The following is a 24,772-nucleotide window of genomic DNA, read 5'->3' on the forward strand; positions in this document are numbered from 1 at the left end:
ATCAGCTGCACCGTAAACCACAATGACGGACAAAACGGACAATAAAGCAGTCATGGTGATTTGTGGGTGGGGTGGTTTCCCTTGTCCTCCCGTCCTGATATGTTAGAGGCAAAAACAGGAGGAGAGGAGGGTTTACTGGACACGAGTCACGCCAGGGGAGAAGGAGGGATGTTAAAGGGATATTTCACTTCAGTAGAACTGAAGTGAACAAATCAATCAGGCTACTCACTAGGCCAAAACAATCATGCCGCTTCCCTGCACTGGCTCCCGGTAAACTCCAGGATCAATTTCAAGGTCCTGGTGTTAGCCCCCCCCCCCCCCCCCCCCTACATCAATGATCTCATACATCCACTTTCCTCCAGCCGGTCACTGCGGTCATCACATCAGGAGCTCCTGGTGGTGCCCAGGACCAGACTCAAAACCAAAGGGGACCGAGCTTTTGCGGTGACTGCAGCCCCAAGGCTCTGGAACGCCCTCCCTTTAGTCCTGAAAACTTTTAAAACTTTTAACTTTTAAAATTTTTAAAAGGCAGCTAAAAACCTACTTCAATCTACAGGCAGGTTTTTTAAACACCCATAGCTAATTTTAATGTTTTTTCTTCTCTTCACACGTTTTATTTCTTGTATTTTCACTGATGTTTTAAAATAATGCTGTGAAGCACAGGCGCTATCAAAATAAAGTTTTACTTACTTACTAGAACTGGTCAAGAACCAGCAGTCTTAATATATATAATTTTACATTTAGTCATTTAGCTGACACTTTTATCCAAAGCGACTTACAAATTGTGAACAAGTCAGCAGGAAGGGTACAACTCTGGCAGCTAAGGGTCAGTGGCATTGTTCGTCAAATAGTGTTGAACTTGCACTTCTAAGAGTGCATAGTAGCATAGACATATTAGCATGATAGGTAGTAGTATAAGTATAGTAGCAGAGTAGTATAGACATATTAGCATGATAGGTAGTAGTATAAGTATAGTAGCAGAGTAGTATAGACATATTAGCATGATAGGTAGTAGTATAAGTATAGTATCAGAGTAGCATAGACATATTAGCATGATAGGTAGTAATATAAGTATAGTATCAGAGTAGCATAGACATATTAGCATGATAGGTAGTAGTATAAGTATAGTAGCAGAGTAGTATAGACATATTAGCATGATAGGTAGTAGTATAAGTATAGTAGCAGAGTAGTATAGACATATTAGCATGATAGGTAGTAGTATAAGTATAGTAGCAGAGTAGTATAGACATATTAGCATGATAGGTATAGTATAAGTATAGTATCAGAGTATTATAGACATATTAGCATGACAGGTAGTAGTATAAGTATAGTAGCAGAGTAGTATAGACATATTAGCATGACAGGTAGTAGTATAAGTATAGTAGCAGAGTAGTATAGACATATTAGCATGATAGGTATAGTATAAGTATAGTATCAGAGTAGTATAGAGTAGACATATTAGCATGACAGGTAGTAGTATAAGTATAGTAGCAGAGTAGTATAGACATATTAGCATGACAGGTAGTAGTATAAGTATAGTAGCATAGTAGTATAGACATATTAGCACAATAGGTAGTAGTAGTAGTAGTAGTAGTAGTAGTAGTAGCATAGTATAGTGGCATAGTAGTAGGGTAGTAATAATAATGATAATTAATAATAATACTTTTATAATATAATTCAGAAGTATTATATTTAGCCTTTTCTTTTACTCTTCTTTCGACTTTTATTGTGATATTGTAAGGAAGGGGCAGGACCAGATAAGCTTTGCTTCTTTCTGTCCCTTCTCGAACAAAACCATTTGTCTTGAGCTATGCTGACAATTGCTTTTTTTTTGTTATTTCACGTTTGTGTGTTTATGGTTGTTCGAGATAAATAAAGATAAAATCAAATCAAATCATTTAGGTCCTCTGTATGAATGGAAGTGAGTGAGGTGCCTGGGAGGAGGCCGTGACAGCAGACGACAGGGACAGCAGAGGTCACTAGTTTACTAGTAGATGACCTTAACATAGAGGTAAGACTGAGGATTTTTGACAAGTTCTACTGAAGTGAAATGTCCCTTTAAACCGGAGCACAGTAAGTTGCGATGAGGGTGTTTGACCTCGTTCAGCAAAACACACATACATCTGTACCAAGACAAAAGTATTTTTCTGGTCTTCATCCTCTTAGCAGTTGTTAGTATTGAGCTGTACTGTATTTGTACCCATTCTGCAATCTGTTAATAAAGTTTTCAATCAATCAATCAAACTGCAAATGAGCGAAACCTCAGTTGCCTTTCGAGTTTAAATAAAGGTTTGAAATTAAATACTCATACACACACACAGACAAACACACACACACTTAAGCTACAGTAAGCCCACTGTAATTATGTAACTGGCTGTCTCTATGGCAACAAGCCCCCCCCCTCTCTCTGTTGGATGGAACATGTGACTGTCCAGGAGAACGCATCACATCACACACACAGGGGCTCCCGTGACAGAAGCACCACAGCGGGCGACACGCGGCCCAGAAGAGCATGTTTCAGCCCCGGAGAACAGAGAGAGAAAAGAGAAACACACTCTTTATTTTGAAAATGCTTTATGTCAAAATCTAAATCAGCATCATTGGTATTGAAGATAAAAATCACATTGTTCTTTGACAACATCATGACTGACGGAATGCAGGAAGCAGAACAGAAATAAGTAGGGGGAAGTATCTAAGTATTTTTACTCAAGCACTGTACTTGACTTATTCTTTACACTGTTTATTTTGTATCATGTTTTTATATTCAGATAAAATTGTATTGCCTATATTTATGTCTTTCTACTATTACACTGACTGCCCATAACTGTACTCCCCCCCAATGCTGCTATGACGCTTGAATTTCCCCCAAGGGGATCAATAAAGGAATATCTTATGACAACTTTGTACTTTACTTGAGTATTTTCATTTTAAGGAACTTTGTAGCTTCATTCCACTACCTTTCAAAAGGAATATTGGTACTTTTTTTTATTCCACTACATTCATCTCAACCCATTCAGCTGCTAGTTACTTTTGCTACTTAAGTACATTCAACATCAAATACGTCTCTACTTTTACTTAAGTATAATATTTTTTTAAAGAAAAGCACTTTGAGTATTTTTTCATCTAGGTATTTCCACTTTCACTTCCGAAAAAAAATTAAAATAACCATGTACTTTCTTCCACCACGCTAGATATAAATTGGACGTCAGTCCCGTAATATACGTGGGCTGCTAAGACCGAGAGGCAAAGCATAACACCGTAGGCTAAGCTAAACCGGAGCTCTTTATGTTGTTATTAGCACAATATGTACACTCAGCGTTTAATTCTCGGAGATGATCACAAATCAACAGACTATTATATCATAATCCCACACCGCGAATGTGCAACATAGACATATATTACACGACATATTTGTACGCATTTATCTCGAGCTGCACTGTACTGCAGCGCACCTATCATATAGACTAAACGCAATCATTCACTTTTATCCTCTCTGTCATTAATATCCTTGGAATGCATTTCTCATATGGGAGAGAGGAAGAAAATAGCCCGGAACAGCCCGGTACGACTCATGGCGGGGGGGGGTCATTGGGAGTCCAGCGCCGCACATCTCTCACCCTCTCGAACACACAGCAGGGGGCTCCGTGGCTGCTTTGTGTCGGGTTACGTAACGGGTGTCTGAGGTGTAATCTCAGGGAAGATGTCTGGCGAGGGAGGGGAGGGGAGGTAACGTATGCCCTGGTGGATCCTTCCACGTCCTCCCACTCTCAATACATCACCGGGCTATAGGCCTATCATGCCGGTGCATGATGATGTTGTAAATAAAAAGAGAGACAGAAAAAATGTATTCATCTGTCTAAATGGAGGCTTACGTAACAAAATGGTCCGCCCCCGATGTGCTGAGTTATAGATTTAGCCTTTCCCCCCTCTATTTTAAACCCGGTTTACACCCGATTTGTACATGTATGATCATTTGTACCTAATTACGTCGTATTATTGTTTGTAAATTGTCTGTACATGTCTGCTGTACATATTTTGCATGATGTGTTTTTAACCTGTTCTGAACTGAACTGAACTGTATGCCATATATTATGCTTTCTTTTTTAGCGGCTTTTTAACACCAGGCCCAGGGACAACAGTTGAAAATTAGCTTTGGCTAACACTGTCTCACACATTTACATTCATGTTCATTAATGTGCGACATAAACCCACCGTCAGCCATGGAGTTAGACGGACCGACGAGACAGAAGGAGAAAAAGTGCAGAATCACAACAAAACGTAGCATGCTAAATACATCCACGGTGGAACATCACACCTTGATGAACAGTAAAAACCACAACATGTCACTCGTTGATGTCAAACTAAAAAACAACGCAGTTCTAATGTCACTGCAGTGGGTATAGGCAACCGAATGCTTCTAGCATCCTCAAATGAACGTCACAAAAACACGAGCTCAGCGCTATCCTCGTAGCCTACTATACCCATCGTAACGTACTTCAACAGTTCATATATTTTAGATCAGAACCAAGTTATGACTGCCAACAAATCATTTACTTCACCTTCAGTCCTTGCACTCGCTTGGTTCTATAACATACATGTACATTCGTGTACAGTACGTTCCACTCTTAACAACATACCTAGTTAGCTTCCTCTGAAAAGAGTATCCACCGTTGAAAGTTGAAATGCATCATTTACATATAGCTTGGGGGGGTGAGGGGGGGGGGGGGGGGATGTTTGCAGCTATAGCCAGTAAAATACGAAAGTATCCATAGATTATGGAATAATTGACAGTGTCCACATTTAAGTGGACATTGCTAATAATTTCAACTATCACACTTTTGATCCGAGAGCATTTGCTAGATACCACTCTACAAGAAAAGTGACTTCAAAAACAGGAAGGCCTTCTTAAAACTCTTTCACCCTTTTCAACCGTCATCAATACTAGTAACCAACTCGCTCTCTTCCATCAGTACGTCAGCCCCTTTATTGCATGTCTTTATAAGTGGATATTGATTTTGAAAAAAAATATGGCAGTCATTTGATTTCCTCTCTCGTTTAACGGCGAGCTCTATCGCTTACTGCCTCCAAGTGGTGCTGGTGAACACAGCCTTGTAGGTGGTCTGTCCCAGGGGTCTCCTGTACTCCAACGGGGCCCTCGGGAGTCCAAGGCTGGCCTCTGTCACGGCGTGCTGAGGTTGCCACTGTCTGGGCAGGGACCTGTAACCGGCAGGCCCGGCGGCGGCGGGGGCAGAGACGGTGCTCCTGGTCGGGGACAGGAAAAAGGTGGGCCGGGGGGGGGGGCGGCTCTGGCCCAGGCTCCAGGTCCGGCTGCTGACGGTCCTCGGGGGCGGCTCGTAGGAGACCCGGGCCGTCCACTCCGCCGGCGGCTCGGGGAGCATCTTGCGCTGGGCGGCCGAGCGCACGTTGGACGCGATGATCTGCTGGATGTCCCGCAGGACGAAGGCCTCGTCCACCAGGCCCAGCGGGTGGCGTGAGGCCGCCTCCCAGGGCGAGGGGGGCTTGAGTGACCTCTCCAGCCAAGACGTCGTCTGGCTCCGCGGCGGTGGGGGAGCTTTTCCGGAGGCCCACCGCGCCGCCGGAGGCCGGGGGGAGTAAGAGGCCGACCGCAGGCCCACGGATGGCAGTCTGGCTGGCGGGGACAGGGAGAAGCTCCTGGCATTAAGCCCCTGCAAAGACAGATCCAGACATGTTTATTTAGCATGTGTTCATTTCTGTCTGACTACTACTCCCCGCCAGCAAAAACAAATCACACAGTGGAACTTGGGACGACATAGTAGCTCTCCCTCCTCACATACCAATGATGTTGTTTTGACTGGGACCTCTAATAATGTCATTGTGAATAACGCAGCTCATGTAAAATCCCCACCTGGGCCCCGTTCCCCGTACCTGGCTACCTGAGTTAGCCGGATAATTTCCAGTATAGCCTGACTTAAGCCAGACCTTTCCATTCCCCGACGCTCGATTGTCTAAATCACCATGCTAACAGATCAAAAAGTTTGAGCCTGGTCGAGAGCAGGTTTAAGTTCAGTTAGCTGGATGAACCATGGCCACGCCCCCGCAAAGAAATGCCAGCTTGCTTCCTGAAATGATTCTCACAGTCTAGATCTGCATTATACCATTCTGAATTATGTTCTTGTGCTTCATTCTTCTAGAGGGGGCTTTTGAAATGTGAAATAGACCCAAAATGCTGATACTAAATTCACGTTGTCCTAAATAATGCACGTTATATATACCGTGGCGCTCGCTAGGTGCGATGTACACATTATGTGGTTATTTTAACAACGCGCAGCATTGCAAATGTGAATCCCGCGGGGATATTTTTAATGATTGAAACCTATCGCTCGTTTGGCTCTGATTCCTTTCATATTTTCCGCTGTGGGAGCGCCTGGATTGTGTTTCATTCAAGCATAAAATTGAAGTGTCTATGCGTGGATTGTGGTTTTTGTGGATTATGAATTACGAGGAATCTGAGGATTGTTGAATTGTATCATCACTCACACGTTATTGTGATATTGTAACTGGGATTAATGCATTTGAGAATAAAGAGATAAAACTTAATTCAAAAGAAAAATATTCTAAACACGGGTCTCTTGTCCATTGATGGATACACAATGAATATATCCCATCTGGCACAGTGGTCCAACGGCCAGTGTTCACTCCTGGCAAGCAGGCGACCCGAGTTTGAGACCCCGCGTTTCCGATATAATTTTTTTTGAATATAATATTAATGATTATACGCAAAAGTAGCCTAGTTTTAAGTTAAAATATTATAAATCTACATGCATTGAGGATGTCATTCTTTATATAGCTCTCAACGTGCACCAAATTGAAGTATTTACATTTAAAAAAGAAAACTAGAAGAAGTGGGATTCGAACGCGGGTCGTCCGTGTGAAAGGCAAAATGCTCGACCATCAGACCACGGTGGCAGACAAATGAAACATCAACCATACATCCATCAATGGATAAGAGAGCCGTATCCTTATTCTGAAACTGTTGAACTAATTATTTTCGCTAGCAAGATCTCATTTGATTATCCATTCCATGAACCTACTGCCAGCAGGGCACGTTTAAAGAAATATAATCTGATTGATTGGGGTAATGAGGGACTTAAAATTTGCCTATAGATTATGCATTTAACTTGTCGGCGAGGCTATTGAGCCGTACTGCAATCTGTTAATAAAGTTTTAAATCAATCAATCAATCAATGCCGTTAGAAAATCAGGATTTCTGCTCTCGACACTTGCTGTCTTCTCAGCTGAGGCGGGCGCGCGCACTGATCCTGAGTATCAAGTCTGGTTCGAGTTAACAAGACTGAATCCACCTTCGAGGAACAGGAAAATCCCGGCTTCAAACATCGGGTTAATTGAATCTGGATAATGGGACTCTTGATCGACTTAGTTGAACCAGGTATGGGGAATAGGGCCTGGAAGCGTTGTGGTGAGGAGAGCACATCAGATCAGTTTGCTTATCTTGAAGGTTAAAGGTCAGGTTGTCCTATTGAATGATGGAAATGAAACATTCACCCCTTAACTCATTGGCTGCCAAAAACGAGATTTCTCGTTTTTCAAAGCCAACTGTTATCTCGTTTTTTTGTTTGTTTTGTTATTATTATTCTAAACAGTCAAGCGGACCTTGGTGTGTGTTCCTGGTACCTCTGAGTAAATTAGAATTGAAATGATGATCGAATCCCGATAGGTGGCAGTATCGCTTACCTTTTGAACTGGGCTAGTTTAGTGTGGGGGGTTCTCACGCCAGAGTTGAGAGCACTCGAAAGGGAGCAGCAGTGAGTAGAGAGGTACCAATGGCAATCGCAAACTTTTAGAGATTATTATGAAGAGGACAAAACTATCACTGTTCAACGCTCTGTGGTATACTGCCCTGTCAAGGCAGACCGCTAGGCCTGCCGCGATAAGCAATAAATCGATTAATTGCCGCGATAATTAAAATGAATGCAATGATTTTGACGGGCGCGATTAATTGCTATTTGCGCGTTTGTTTTAATGAGGCGGAACCAGTGCCCCTTGTCAGTCACTGTCCGTGTTGGGAGGCGGGCCGCTGGCTTTACTACAGCACAGCACAGGAGCTCCGTGGGGCAACACCACATAGCTTAACTACATTTCTCAATAGTGTTGCTCCTTTTAACCAAGTAGCGTTATTTGTAGTGTAACGTTAGAATAACACAGAATAACGTTAATACAATTACATGCATCATGAACGGGTGGGGCTAGTCAAAGGACTGGAGACGGGGACAAGTTAAACATGAATTAATTTATTATAGCAGGTCGTTTTCGAGTCGTGCTGCAGTGCCTACGCACCACAGCTATTCTATTATAATACTGCTTTGACGCTTCCTCCTCATCGTTGATTGCCTGTAGTAGCTGCATCTAACGTTAGTAGCTAACGTTAAAACTAAAAAACACAACCGGACGAGACAAGTTGTCGGCTAGGATAATCACAACAATACTTCCGGTCCGGTCGGTGGGCTTCAAAATAAAAGTCTTAAACACCGGAAAAGACGGAGCGGTGGGCTTCAAAATAAAAGTTTTGGGAAATAAATTTCTCAAAAAAATTCTCTAACCGGTCGCAATAATATCGCTTATCGCGATATTTTCGGGGGCAATTAATCGCCCAGCAAAATGTGTTATCGTGGCAGGCCTACAGACCGCAGTAACTTCCAAACAGTGAAACTGAGAAAAATGGCTTTAAAGTTTTTTGACTTGCCATCCAAAATGTGTTATAGGTAGATAGATGATAGTACCCAGATTTAACATGTATTAATGAAGTAATCTTTAGGCATACAAAAATATGACGTAGTTATTTTAATTAACCCCAAAAAAGCAGATACTGCACTCTGCTGCATGATTTCCTTAAATAATTATACAGGTAATGTACAGGCAAAGTGCAGTAACTTCAAATACAATGTTGTTTTCCCTCCAGCTTTCATAACTTCACCTAGCCATTTTATTTGGATCATCATCATTCCAATATATTCAGGTATTAAATTTCATTTTCAAAATGGCTAGGTTAAGTTATGAAAGCTGGAGGGAAAACAACATTGTATTTGAAGTTACTGCACTTTGCCTGTACATTACCTGTATAATTATTTAAGGAAATCGTGCAGCAGAGTGCAGTATCTGCTTTTTTGGGGTTAATTAAAATAATTATATCATATTTTTGTATGCCTAAAGATTACTTCATTAATACATGTTAAATCTGGGTACTATCATCTATCTACCTATAACACATTTTGGATGGCAAGTCAAAACACTTTAAAGCCATTTTTCACTGTTTGGAAGTTACTGCGGTCTGCCTGGGTTTTGAGTGTGATTTTGTAGTTACTGCCGTTTTTAAAACCCCATATCTCCAAAACTGAGAGACATTAACATCTGAAACTTGGTCACAAGATAAAACATTTATTGACAAGGTCAATTTCACTCATAACTAAATTTTTACTTTTTTCAAGTTACTGCGGTTAGCCTTGACAGGGCAGAATAGTCAGCGCCGGGAGAGCACTCCAGAGGCTTGAAAACGTGCACGAAAATGCGCATGCTGCACAACACACGTCATATCTTGCGTTCCAGAAAACGAGACTGGATTCTTTTTAAACAGGACGATTTTTAGCATGGGATAGCGCACGAACGAGGCATGTAGATATAAACCTTTTTGATCAAATGGTCAAAAAAGCTGGCTCCAAGAAGTAAAGATGGAAAAACAGCGTGGCAGTCAAAGAGTTTAAAGGACGGGTTAACTTTTTTGAATAAATGCCCTGTTTAAAGATTGTCTGGGCACGATCGTTTACTGTTTTAGCCTTTTTATTTAGCTGTTAGTATATTTTGATTGTATTGGAGCCTGGCGAGAGAATGCAGCACAGAGCACTGTTTCTCAATACTAAAGAGAAACGTGAAACCATGGTTTTTACTAGTCAACATCACGCCAGACAATGTTTGAATAGGGCCTGGATTAATTTTTTTTTTTTATAAATAAATCAAATCCCATACATACAGTGGCGCTACACACACAGAAACAAACACACAGACACAAACACACACACAGAGACACACACACTCAGAGGCCCATAGCAGTGCCAAACTAAAAATCAAGATATTTTGAAAAGCCCACGCCAGCTCCAGATGAAAGCGTAGAAGCACCAGCCAAACATTCCGTGCCAATAGTAGAAATGCTCCGACCAACAATAAAAACCTGAAGACTTGATCTACAGGAAGCCGACAACCGGCAGATATACCAGACCTCTTTATCCTGATGCGGCACACAGCACTTATATAGGCTGATTTCTCAGAACAATTGGCTTATGAGAGTGGCTTTCCCCCCAGTAAGCCACATTTAGCTCCTTTAAATTGGATCCGACTGCCGCTTCGCGGATTAGCCAGTAACACTTTCAAGGTACCTCAATGAGTCTGCAAATCTCCTCAGCGGCTGTTATCTGGCTCCCTCTCTGTGTATCAAAGACAAGGTCCCTTTTAAGTCCCCATTAGGATGCCCAGACAGACAGGGGAGATGTGTGTGTGTGTGTGTGTGTGGGGGGGGGGGGTAAAGACTTTACTGGATGTTCATTCTTACTGTACACACTCCACCACTGGCTAGGGTAGATGTGCAGGAGAAGGCCAATGCTGCCATCTTCTGGTTGAAATAGAGAGTGCGCTTCATTGTCTGAGAAAAGGTATTTTTTTTTGTTCTGGTCTTTGTTGTCGGTGTGGATTTACATTTGGAAACGTGTATGATCACCACCGGTGTGATTGACATTTTATAACATGTCATTTAACAACTTAACATCAACAGGAAATAGATAAGAATAGTTAAAAATAAATTAATGACATTTTTTTTTTTTTTTTGAGAGAGAGAGAAATAAATAAATACAAATTTTATAAACAATAAGATAAGATAAGATAAGATGATCCTTTATTGATGCCCTTGGGGAAATTCGTGATATAATAAAAATATATAAAAAAGTTTGCTTTGTACTAAGATTTGTACTAAAATTTGCTTTGTACGTTGTCATTTGTACTAAGATATGAGATCACTCTACACAGCCTTAGTGACTCTGAGTGCTATACGGAGACATACCGGAAGGTATTAAGTAGATTAGTAGACAATCTTGCTTTATGTTTATGTTTATGACCGCCAACATAAATATATATGTTGTCTTCACCTTGTTTTTGTTGTGTTTGTTGACTGGTAAATGTGAGATAAGATGTGTCTGACTCATAACCACCAAAGCCTTCTCGGACTACAACGTATGACGTATATCATGCCAGTTAGGGTACCTTGTGTATACTGTTTACTTTTACTCATACTCATACTCATAGTATACTTTCAGATTAAAATTCTTTATTGCCTATATTTATTGTAACATAATATAACCGATAGGGCATACAGACCTTCATCTCAATATTCTTATCTTATCATTCGAGGGATTTTGTCTTCCCTTTCTTTCTTTCTTCTTTTAATACAGTCTATCAGTATCATTAAAATTCCCCCCAGTATTAGATTAGATTAGATACAACTAGATTAGGTTAGTATCGTAGTAGCCTGCCTGATCACTGCATCACGTTTGATATTGTATAAAAAACAAATCTATATTGTTTCCATTACTAGTGAACTGTTGCATGGATATGTTGTAAAAAAATAAAAATTAAAAAATTATAATAATAATAACAATAATAATAATAATAATAATAATAATAATAATAATAATAATAATAATAATAATAATAATAATAATAATAATAATAATAATAATAATAATAATAATAATAATAATAATAATAATAATAACTCTAATAATAATAATAATAATAATAATAATAATAATAATAATAATAATAATAATAATAATAATAATACAAATTAATTATGTCAAAATAAATAAATAAATAAACCATGTTAATTTTCTTTTACAAGATAGTGGTTGGGGTGACGGTGTTAATGGCGACACACTGGCGTTATACGAAGTAAAGAGACACCTTAAGACGCGTTTCCGGGGGCTGTGGAGCGGACATCCCAGATGGAGCGCTTTCCAGGCGGAGTTTGTTGTTTCGAGACAGATGTTCGAGTCGCTCTGCGTTCATCAGTGTTATTATGGGTCAGATCAGAAGGCTCTGGGTCAGATTATCAAGATTTATACATTCCAATCCCCGAGGCCGCTTAAAATAGGGGGTGGGGGGGGGGGGGGGGGGGGTGAACCCTGGACTGATGGAAGAAGGGGTGTTGGGTGTCTCCCTGCCCTAGGTCGATTAGAAAGTGAAGGCCAGACTTAATTAATTAAACAACACAAGGAAACGTCTATGTTTACATTTGATTACCGGTGGCAGCTTGTATCCACCGGAGATACATTTTTTATATAGCATGACAAAGCTGGATTTTAACTTTTAAGTGCAGCATGTGGACTTAATTATTATGTAATGTAAACAGACATCCGCTAATGGTGGTTAAACTGTCTGATGGACAGTGATGCAATGGGAACAGTTGTTGACAAAGATTATAGTTGTTGACAAAGACTACAGTGCTATGTATACCATGTATACTATTATTGATGGAATAAACTACCATTCTATTATTATGTTCTATTCTAGTATTATTATTAGTATAATATATTGTAATTTACATTTAATATAATTCATAATATACATCATAATGTATCATTCATATTCTTATTTAATTATTCTTATTTATATTATTATATTTTTCCCCCTGCCTGTACCTCCCCTCCCCCGTCCCCCAAGCCGCTATGATGCCTGAATTTCCCCAAGAGGATTAATAAAGGAACACTTGACTTGACTTGATAATATGATGTTTTTTCCACATCTGTTCCTACTAAAGATATCCATTTAGCATTAATGGAGCTAAGCCTGAGTGAACTGTAATACTACACCATCGTTTGTTTTTGTTGTTTGTAAGCTTCCTGCCACCGGAAATGCATCTTACACATAATAAATAAATATATATAAATGATATATATTTATATTTATATGTTTTACATTATTTATATATATTTATATATTATGTGTCTTTTCCTTTTGCATAACACAACAAACAAGTTGGCTAGAATTTGATTTCTAAGTGGCATAGAAATATCAAAATCCTAAAAGCTATTTAATAATAATAATAAAATAAAAACTTTAGGTCAAATGTGCCTTTGTTATATTTTCTTTGATTAAGCGGCAGGAAACAGGTGCAGCCGCTCAAGCCCCCGGTGGGGTAACAGTGCTCTACTCAAGTAGGGATCAAATTCCTCCAGATATAGCTCCAGGCATTTGCCAACCAAGGGCACCGATTCATATTAAAAAAAACTCCCACTTAACAAATTAACTGGCCCCCCTGAAACTGCATGATGCAACGTGGGCGAACATCTGAGCCAGGGCCCCCCCCCCCCCCCTCCCCCGACCGCAGGAATTATCCAATGAGGTCACTCGAATTCAACAAAGTCACCGGTTTGGAAATACCCTCGATTACACGCTGTATCGTAACGGTCATGCATGTGGTTAGCAGTGTGCTAAGTGAGCTAATATTCTGTAAGGAGATAAAAAAAGTGCTGGGTTACTAAGAGATGTCAGGTCGTTTTAATACGTTTTAAATATAGGCCATGTGGCTATAGTTAGGAACAGGTCAGTTAGAGAGTGACAGTCACAAACATGCACGGACTACAACGTATATGACCTATAGCCTATCATGCCAGTTAGGGTACCTTGTGTTTACTGCACCTTGTGTGTACTGCACCTTGTGTATACTGCACCGTGTGTATACTGCACCGTGTGTATACCGTTTACTTTTACTCGTACTCATAGTATACATTCAGATTCAAATTCTTTATTGCCATATTTATTGTGACATACTGTAATATAACCGACAGGGCATACTGTAGAACCCTCATCTCCACCTTTGTTTGCAGTGCACTGTTTATTTTTCTCATATTTTTATATTCAGAGTTAATTATATTGTTTACACTGTTTTTCTTTCTCGTATTTCTATATTCAGAGTTAATAATATTGCTTAGACTGTTTAGTTTTCTCATATTTCTATATTCAGATCAAAGTCTATGGCCGATATTTATGTGTTTCTACTCATTTCTACCTGTACCTCCCCTCCCCCTCCTCCTCCCCTATGACGCCCGCATTTCCCCAAGGGGATCAATAAAGGAATATCTTATCTTAACCCTTTCACAACCACACTACAGAAGGTTAACCCGTTCACTACCACACTACAGAAGGTTAACCCTTTCACTACCACACTACAGAGTGGTAGTGAAAGGGTTATCCTTCTGTAGTGTGGCTGTGAAAGGGTTAACCCTTTGTTGTGTGGTAGTGAAGGTTAACCCTTTGGTTGTGTGGTAGTGAAAGCATTAAAGGTGGACACTGAATGCAAATATATATATAATATTTTTTTTCTTTTGTGAATAAATTAAGTATGATAGTTTTTTTTTACAGTAATGTCTTATAATATACGTAGAGTAGTGGATTCTGCCAGGTGTAAAGCAAGGAAGCAGAAGAGGAACTGCATGCAGGAGAGAACCAAGGAAGGACAAAAAACAGGGATAAAAGGACATTTTAATGGCACTGCAGTGTGACTTGTACAGAAAGTGCACTGAAGAGAAACACACACAAGAAAAGAAGAGACAAAAAAAGTAAAAGACAGAACATAAAGAAAGGAAAAGCCACCCCATAACAAAATGATACCTAATATGAACATAGGTATATCCTCACTCCCTTTCAATGACTCTTTACGCTGCATTCCTTTTTCATCTATACATATAAAACAAAAGCCAGGTGGAAATGCGTGAGAAATGAAAACGATGTGAACGCGAGAAACGAGGAGAGAAAGCGGATCATATTTCTTCCTTGCTGATAAAAAAAAGGCACAATACTATGTATGTGGGTTTGAAAAAAATATAGTAACTTCCATTTTGGCGAGGATGAAATCCAAGCCTCAGCACTCCCCCCCCCCCCCCCCCCCCCTCACGCACGCATACGTAATAAGTGACACGGGGGCGGTTTAAATATAGAGTAACATGACGCAACAGCTGGCGAAAGGTTTTAAATAGCTTGAAAGCAAAACCGTTCCAGTTGGTTCTTTGGAAGACAAGTGAAGAGATTGTTCAGGACCTACATTCGATATATAGGCGGAAGGAAGCGAGGCAGCCCATTTTAGCGTTATTTGCTTCTTATTCAGCGAATTTCCTAACTCAATATTTTCATTATGCTTACAGAACAAGATGCCCGTACCCTCCAAACAGTTCCGGGAACTCCCCTGAGTCGTGACGCAATCGCTTCAGTTGTGACATCATTCTCTCGTTGCCTGTACTTTACGTTTAGGTTTCTGTCATCACGCCGACGCCCCCCACCCATATTGCCTACTAAAATATTGGCAAAGTATTGCACAAGATTACTGACTGCTTATCATACATAATCAAAAATAAATGTTAAGTATATTTGGCAGTTCCTTCCCTTTAAATCTCTATGATCAACATCCTGTTACATACAGGAACCATTTCTTCTTCTTACACATCTCCTTCGGTTCTTCCTGAGCCTTGTGCTCCTCTACCCTCTGATACGATCTCCTCTTATGGTTGTTTTCCAGTTCATATACTGACTCATTCACTAAATACGTTTCCATACGCATCTTTTTATATAAATGTGTAAAAATGTACACGCTTTATAAAAATATAAAGTATATTTATTTCTTTTGGCTCAGTTGTATCTGATAAGATATACTCACACCCTATTCTCATTCATATTTTTTGTGACACTGTGAGCGTAAGCTCAGGAAAACCGCTCTGATCGCAAAAAAAACGCTCCAAGCCATTTCCTGTGGACATTTCGCTAAGAGAGAAAACGCCGGGAGAAGAGTAAAGTGTTTGCCAGCTTTAAATGCTCAAAATACGCATCTCGCGCGCGTCGCAACGCGAGTGCATCTCGCAATGTTTTGAAGCCGATGATGGGGGGCGAGGTGCAAAGCGACGCTCAGCGAGATCACTCCGCTGCGGGCTTCCAGACCTGGGCTGAACCCTTTTTAGCCATGAACTTAGGCTTTGGCGCGGCAGGGGCACTACCAGAGGCCGAGTCAGGCCTTACAGCTAACAGATAATTGGGCACGGTGAAGGAGCTTGGTGGCTGTGGTTGTGGCGGTGGCGGCTGTGGCTGGTACTGTACCGGCGGGGCCGCCGGGTAGGGTGGGCTATTCGCTGGCTGATAAGGCCCCTGAGGAGGAGCCTGTGGGTAGGGAGGGTTCTGAGATTGGGGAGATTGGGGTTGATAAGGAGCGGGTGGAGCTTGTTGGTACTGCGGGTTATACGCTTGCTGGTACGGGCCACCGGGCATCTGCTGATAGGGGTTATTATTAGGAGCTGGAGGGTAAGCTAAGTTAGGCGGGGCTTGATGGTAAGGAGGTCCATCGTGCATGGGAGCCTGAGGGGGCATCCCGTAAGGCTGTTGGGGATACGGAGCGTTCATCGGTCCAGCCGGCTGTCCAGGAGCCATTTGCTCATATCTAAGTGGCTGGTTCGGGGCGGGAGGTGCAGGAGCGGGAGGTGCTGCTGCCGGGACAGGCGTGGGGGGCTTAGCGGCCTCTATTGCCGGGCCGTAAATAAAAAGTGAGGAATTGAGCTGATACGGCTGATGCCTCATGACTTCTATCACATTAAGGGGCTTTGGGGCCGGCTTTGCTTTCTCTTTGTTCTTCTTTTTGGGCACAGGGGTAGATTGGGGGGCCTGCTTTTGCGCCGCCGGTGGATAAGAGGGGGACTGCATGGGGTTGTACCCCCGTGAAGGGGGAGCTGCTCTCACATTGGGGGAATATTTCCACTCATGCTGCGTGGAAGCGCCACCCGGTGACGTCGGCCGACTTGCCTTGTTCGCTTGCACGGTCTCCGAGTCCACAATAAACTTCTCCATGCGAGACTGCCTCTTGGCGAACAGATCGGCTCCTTTCCCTCTGACGGTCGGCATCTCGAGAGCCGAGCCGGGTCGGGACGCGGACGTGAGTAAGACGGTGGCCATCGGGTTGACGGGCGAAGAGGGAGGAGATCTTCGGCTCATCATGGTATACGAGTTAATTCGCTGTGGCGGAGGTGGAGGTGGCGGGGTAGCGGGATGCGGGTCATTCTGTGGAGGAAGCCAAGGTTTGGGAGAAGGTTGAATTACTGTGGTGTTCACCATTGGGGCCGGAGCGACAGATGCTTGCTGCGACTGTGGAGCCCAGCCACCCGCGGCAGGCATTTGAGGCTGTGTCTGAGCAGGGGGCCATGTATTCATAGGTGGCTGTGGGGGTGCCTGTTGCTGTGGAGGGGCTTGCTGCCAGTTTGGCTGTGGTGGGGACTGGGTTGGAGCTGGTTGAGCCCACGGCGGTTGAGACTGAGCTTGATTCTGATCCGAGGCCCAGGAATTCATGGGGGCCTGAGCCTGTTCCGGCTGCTGGGGCCATTGGGGTTGGGGCTGAGCCTGGGCAGGCACCGGAGCCCATGGATTCAAAGGGGCTTGAGGATGGACTGAAGGCTGGGCTTGGGCTGGTTGAACCCAAGGAGGCTGTGGCTGCTGAGGCTGAGGCGTGGAGACCCAAGGAGGCTGTGGCTGCTGAGGCGTGGAGACCCAAGGTGGCTGAGGTTGCGCCTGGGCCTGGTCCTGAGGCCAAGCTTGTTGTGGAGCCGGATGCTGAGGTTGCTGACCCCATGGTGGTTGAGGCTGAGAGTCTGTTGGCTGCTGCTGAGCCCAGGGGGGCTGTGGCTGTTGTTGCACTGGTTCTTGTGGTTGAGCCCAAGGTGGCAGTACTTGCTGTGGCTGTGGTTGCTCTTGAGGCTGGGCCCAAGGTGGCAGTACTTGCTGTGGCTGTGGTTGCTCTTGAGGCTGGGCCCACGGGGGCTGGACCTGTTGCTGAGCCTGTGGTTGCTCTTGAGGCTGGGCCCACAGGGGCTGGACCTGTTGCTGAGCCTGTGGTTGCTCTTGAGGCTGGGCCCATGGTGGCTGGACCTGTTGCTGAGCCTGTGGTTGCTCTTGAGGCTGGGCCCAAGGTGGCTGGACCTGTTGCTGAGCCTGTGGTTGCTCTTGAGGCTGGGCCCAAGGTGGCTGGACCTGTTGCTGACCCTGTGGTTGGTCTTGAGGCTGGGCCCATGGTGGCTGGACCTGTTGCTGAGCCTGTGGTTGCTCTTGAGGCTGGGCCCATGGTGGCTGGACCTGTTGCTGAGCCTGTGGTTGCTCTTGAGGCTGGGCCCAAGGTGGCTGTACTTGCTGTGGCTGTGGTTGCTCTTGAGGCTGGGCCCAAGGTGGCTGGACCTGTTGCTGAGCCTGTGGTTGCTCTTGAGGCTGGGGCCAAGATGGCTGCACTTGTGGCTGGGGTTTTGGTTGTTCTTGAGGCTGGGCCCAAGGTGGCTGGACCTGTTGCTGAGCCTGTGGTTGCTCTTGAGGCTGGGGCCAAGATGGCTGCACTTGTGGCTGGGGTTTTGGTTGTTCTTGAGGCTGGGCCCATGGTGGCTGGACCTGTTGATGAGCCTGTGGTTGTTCTTGAGGCTGGGCCCAAGATGGTTGCACTTGTGGCTGGGGCTTTGGTTGTTCTTGAGGCTGGGCACAAGATGGTTGCACTTGTGGCTGGGGTTTTGGTTGCTCTTGAGGCTGGACTTGAGACTGATCTGAGGCAGAACCCCAAGAATTAATGGGAGGTTGAGGTGGACTTTGAGACTGAGCAGGTTGAGGGGCCACCCAGGCAGGCTGTGGAGGGGATGGACTTGGAGATGGCTCCTGGGGCTGCACTTGAGCGGGACCCCAGGAGCTTGCAGGTGGCTGCTGTTCTGCCTGTATTTGTGCAGGAGCCAAAGAGGCTGGAGGGGCAGGGGTAGGCTCGGGCTCTGGCAGAGAATCTGCATGACCATTTTCCTCCCAAGCTGGCACTTGTTGGGGCTGAGGTTTGGGCTGTGGTTGGGGTTGAGGCTCCGGGGGACTCCACGTGTGATGTGCAGGAGCCTCTTCTGGGGCAGGAGAGGGCTCGGCGGCAGGTGTGGGTACACTATTTTCAGCAAGCTGAGGCATGTCCTCATTCGTCCCTTCAAGGGGGAACCAAGGAGGAGCGTTTGGGTCGATAACTGGTTTCGGAGCCACCGGTGGAGGAGTTTTGTGTTTCACTCTTGGCGACTGGAGGAAATTGCAGGCCTCAGCCCCCAAGCTAAGGTAGTCCTCTTCAGGTCCCGACTCAAAACCCAATTTCTTTTCATTCCTGTTGAGGAGGTTGAGTAGCGCAGGGTTGGGCGTCATCTTGGGCGGATCCTTCCACGTGAACATGGGCGTTCCGATATATTTCCTCCGCGTGTCCTGCAAAACCCCTGTCCTCGCAGGTGTAGAAATGCGCTCGTCGCGAGAAGCTATCTCCTCTCCCTGACCAACATCGTCTTGATTGGTCTCAGTCGCCATTGGAGAATAGGGGGCGGGAGCCATGTTTTGAGGGGAGAAGGGTTGGGCAGTACGATTGTTAATAGAACTCTGCATTTCATTGGTTTGTTGGTGGACTACGCCGTTCACGTTAGCAGAATACTGCTGCATTTGCTGCTGCTGCTGATACTCGTGCTGCTGCTGATGATACACCTGCTGCTGTTGTTGATGCTGCTGTTGTTGATAATGCTGCTGTTGTTGTTCATACTGTTGTTTCTGCAGCTGATACTGCTGGTATTGCTGTTGCTGCTGTTCGTACTGCTGCTGCTGCTGCTCATAGTACTGCTGTTCTTGGTACTGCTGCTGCTGGCTTTGTTGGTGCATGTTCACGTCCATGTAAGCGTGGCTCTCCGTGGTCGCTTGCATGTACGAGCGCTCCTCCGTCTGCTGGTAGGCCACCTTCTCCACCTCGGTCACCTGCACCAGCCCCTCCACGGGGATCCCCTGGCGCCTCAGCTCCTCATGCTCGGCGGAGATCTCGTCCATCCGCAGGCGTCGCTGGGCAAACATCAGGGCACCCTTGCCTTTGCTATCGTCCATCTCTTCTGGGTTATTCAAATTGCGCTCGATCTCGAGCAGTCCCTTGTCCCAGTTGAAGGTTAGCACACGTTTGCCACCCGGGGCGTCGGCGTCGAAGAAGTCCCGGTGTAGTTCCGTCCCGTGGGCGGCGACCAGGGTAAACTCAACGGCGCCTTTGTCGTCGTCGTCGTCGCCGTCGTACTCCGGTTGGTTTTCGCTAGTGCCGTAGCTCACGAGAGTGTATTTCTTGGCCCTCTGTCGATGCTTCTTGAACATCAACACCCCCTTGTTGTGGGGGTTGGGCGGAGCAGAGGTGAGGAGGAGGGCGATGCGTTTACATTTAGACTTGGCCTCTTTCACCCGCTTCTCCGACAGACTCTCACTGCGCCTGAGCCCTGTGGAGAAAGGAGAGAGATACACTTGTCAGAGATCAGTGCAAGAGCCGATGTAGAGTATATGATCCAAATGATTGCTTCTTGTTTGCCTATACCTCTATACTACTGTATTCATAGCCCAGGGTGGAATTGAGACCTCAACAAATCATTCTCTTGACTTTTTATCTGTTGGGATGAGTATATATTGGAGGATTATATTCTTGAACCGTATCTGATATCAGACAAACACGTCTTTATTCATAGTTGTTTTATTTGTAGCTTTAAAGGCATAGGTAATTTTTGGAACCCTAGTCCTATTTGCTAATTACCAATGATGTTGTTGATGGGAGTGTTCTTTCTCAGCACAATCTATGCTGTTCCTCATCCTAGCTCTGGTCCCAAACCAATACAAACTGAAAGGTACTCCACAGTGCACACAACGTAGATGTCAGTTAGCCTTAGTCAGATTGTACAGACCGGAGCTCGACCCCATTGACTTTGCATTAGTTTGTGGCTAACTAGCCGGAGCTAGTGGATCGGGCTGAGGAAGGATATACTGATCAACAACATCATTAGTAAGTAGTAAATGGAGATAGGGTTCCAAAGATCTGAACTATCCCTTTAAGTTCTTTGATTTATGGGATTTGTTGATGATGACCTCAATGTGACATTCTTTTTTTATTGATTAGTATGTCTGCCTTCATGACATGATTGTTTTTCAGTCAGACAGTAAGACAGTAAGAACGAGCCTGAGGATAGATAGATCTTATATTTACCAGAGTACTCAATTATATATTTACTCATTTATATATTCTTAGATTAGATTCAGATTCAGAGTTTTATATATTTATATATTCTATACCCAGTTTAATCTCATGTATATTGTATATTACTGTTGCACTTTACTGTTACATTTGCACTCTGGTTGGATGCCAAACTTATTTTCGTTGTACTGTACTTGTGCTGTATAATGACAATACATTTGAATCTAATCTAATCTAATCTAATCTAATCTAGTCTAATCTAATATTTGATGAAACCCCCAAATTTGTGATTTAATAGGCAAGTAAAAGACTGTACAAAGCATACACAATGCTGTGTCTTTAAACAAAATGACATCGATCACGATAACATTATCCCTATATGTCATTAATTGACTTTAAATGCATGATGCAACTAATCTGTGCAACACAAATCCAGTTCATATGTCAAATAGATTATCACACTGCAGAAAACAGCAGCATTGCTCGAATTCACCCTTTACAACTCACCAAACAACAGATTCAACTACGACGATTATAACAGTGAATTGGAGAGAAATCCGTACAGAAATATACAGTATATATTCATCCATCCATCCATCCATTCATTCATCCATCCATCCATCCATCCATCCATCCATCCATCCACCATCCATCCATCCTGCCATCCATCATCCATCCATCCATCCATCCATCCATCCATCCATCCATCCATCCATCGATCCATCGATCCATCCATCCATCCATCCATCCATCCATCCATCCATCATCCATCCATCCATCCATCCATCCATCCATCCATCCATCCATCCATCCATCCATCCATCCATCCATCCATCCATCCATCCATCCATCCATCCATCCATCCATCCATCCATCCAGTCATTAGTGATACACATCTTTCAGCTCTTTTCAGGGCCCCAGATTCCCAGCTATCAACAGTTTATAGCTACGTCTCTGATTGCATTACCACAGATGTCCCCGTTCCATAAAAAAAACATGCACCAAGAAAACAACCTGTGTCACAATTACCGAATTCCTTGACCCGTGTCAAATATCCTCACATCCTCGTTAACGGATAATACATTATTATATTAATAAACCCGGCTGTGGTGGTCCGCTCACAGAGGCGGAGAGCACGGCGCAGGGATTAAAAATAGCCTGCGGGCCGTATGCAACAGTGCCTTTGAGAAACCTTTACCATGCAGTCCTTATCTGTAAGTCTACCAGATGTCCACTTTAAAAACCCTCGGTCCTGTCGGATATGTCACATTTAACCATCACCTAAGCCCGAGTTGATGACAGACATCACCTCACACCCCCACACACCGACACCCCCCCCCCCCCCCCCACACACACACTCTATTTGCTGGCCCGGGGCCACCTGGGGCCAATAAAACGCCAATAAAGCTAAAAACCGAGCCTTAAACTTTTATATTCCCCGCAACAAGACTAACCTGAAGGTGCAGGGGACGGGGCTGGAGTGAGCGCTTGAGCTCACTTATTTAGCTCAGCTAAAAGACACCCAGTTTTTAAAGGATCAGGTATCGGAGGGGCTGTGAGAGGAGAGCGCACATGCTGGTGTCCGTCAAAGAAGGCACCACTTCTGCAGGCATCATCAGCACGCGGCCGGCACTTTATTTATGTCTCCTGTGTGTCCAGCGCGCCGCTCGGTCCAGCAGCGCCTCGGAGAGCTTCGCTGGAGGAGGCCGCCCGTGCAGCCTTTACCTCTCTCGCGCGCGCGGTGTGAGACAAGAGGGAGGCGACTTCGAACACTAAAGTGTTTAGATTAGCGATCGTCCCTTTCTCTTGTGACTTTTGGGGGTATTTTATGTATCAGACTTCTCTAGAGAACAAGCACTTTCCAGCGGGATGATGACACTGGTGTGTGTATTTCTCTGTATGGGTGGAGGGTCCGCTGTAAATCAATCCTTAAGCCTGGCAGTGGTTGTTGTGGCCATCATCATGATGACCACACAGAGCGCCAAGCACTCCATCCAGTAGAGCTACACAGGAACAGTTACAACCTTTCTCAACTGTCCCTATAGTCCCACCTGTGATGGTTGCATTCTGTTGTGATTGGAACGAGACCTATACTGTATCTGCTTCTATCTAAAGAAGCCACTCCCATTGCTCCAGTGAGAGCGAGGGTCTACTATTTGAGTGTTTAGTGTGTGTGAGAGAGCACACACACACACACACACACACACACACACAACACACACACACACACACACACACACACACACACACACACACACACACACACACACACACACACACACACACACACACACACACACACACACACACACACACACACACACACAGTCTGGAATGCACACATGTTGACAAACGCAATTTAGAGGTAGGCTATGTCTATTACTGTAGGTTCAGGTTACAGAAGCCCCCCCCCCCCCTCAAGAATAGACCCATATCACACAAATACAAATACACACACACTCACGCACACACACATGGGCGCATACACACACACACACAACACACACACACACACACACACACACACACACACACACACACACACACACACGCACACACACACAGCACACACACACACACACACACACACACGCACACACACAACACACACACACACACACACACACACACACACACACACACACACACACACACACACACACACACACACACACACACACACACAGGAAGAATAGTCTTTCACCCATGGGTGTAGACTAATGGGGATCCATAAAATAAACAAATAAACACACACACACACACGCACGCACGCACGCACGCACACACCCACACACACACACACACACACACACACACACACATGCACACACCCACACACACACGCAGTAAAAACAGAAAAGGTCATCAGGTACTCACTGGCGTGCCTCGCCCGGTGCTTGTTAGGTTGGCCTCGATCCCCCTCTGAATCTGAGTCCAACTCCTCCGCCGGCGAAGCCCCCTCTGAGCGAGACCCAAAGGAGACGACGGTGTAGGAGGCGGGAGCTCCCTCCTCGCTGTACCCTCCTCCTCCTCCTTCTCCTCCTCCTTCTTCCCCTGGAGGGATACAACACCACTGGTCCTCCGGCCTCCTCCCGCCGCCCCCTCCTCCCCCACGGTCACGATCCCCCAGCCGGCTCCCTCTCCCGCTCCCGGCCGCCGCTGCCGCAGGGTGACCTCCACCTGCCCCCCCAGCAGCGCCGGCATGGAGGAGAAGGGCGAGCCGAGCACCACCCCGTGCTGGCCGAGAGGCTCCCTCGCCGGGGCGGCCGCCGGGACGTAGAGCGAGTGGGTGGCGGTGTGGAGGACCAGGGCCTCGGAGGAGGTGGCGGTTGGGAAGCCCAGCAGGGAGTCCGTCCCCCGGGCGCTGCCGAGAGACGTGCAGCCGGTGGTGTCCTCGAAGGTCTGGTCGGAGGAGGAGGAGAGGCACACCTGGAAGAAATTACTTATATATTATTAAGATCTAAACAAGAACAATTTGAGAATATATTGGAGACCCTTCATGGAATTTGTTAAGGACCTAGATTTCAAGTTTCAAGTTTCTTTATTAGTTGTCATACAAAAATACAGAATACTTTTATATGAAATGCTTTTTTCTGTTTTGCTCCTGAGAGTGTGCTAGATAAAAAAATAGATAAAGTATAAAATAGAAAGTCAAAAGTACATAAACAA

The 24,772-nt window shown here is 44.7% G+C and overlaps 2 protein-coding genes across 2 annotated transcripts in view; both read right to left on the reverse strand.

Moving 5' to 3' along the window:
- The window catches only part of LOC311227390 (uncharacterized protein), a 75,790-nt gene extending 51,684 nt beyond the window's left edge, over positions 1–24,106 (reverse strand). Inside the window, exons 1-3 of the mRNA XM_084313013.1 lie at positions 23,981–24,106; positions 16,882–20,360; positions 5,080–5,687 (exon numbers count right to left, since the gene is read on the reverse strand). Coding sequence (XP_084169139.1) covers positions 5,080–5,687; positions 16,882–20,241 — 3,968 coding nt within the window. The 5' untranslated portion in view covers positions 20,242–20,360; positions 23,981–24,106. The remainder of the gene's footprint in view (positions 1–5,079; positions 5,688–16,881; positions 20,361–23,980) is intronic.
- Positions 23,969–24,772, reverse strand: part of LOC311226791 (uncharacterized protein) — a gene marked incomplete at its 3' end in the record, with an annotated part of 169,520 nt that continues 168,716 nt past the window's right edge. Inside the window, exon 4 of the mRNA XM_084312196.1 lies at positions 23,969–24,532. Within this exon, the coding sequence (XP_084168322.1) occupies positions 23,969–24,532 (564 nt within the window). The remainder of the gene's footprint in view (positions 24,533–24,772) is intronic.

This window comes from Notolepis coatsorum, assembly GCF_963971535.1.
Source record: "Notolepis coatsorum genome assembly, chromosome: 4".
Lineage (NCBI taxonomy): Eukaryota > Metazoa > Chordata > Actinopteri > Aulopiformes > Paralepididae > Notolepis > Notolepis coatsorum.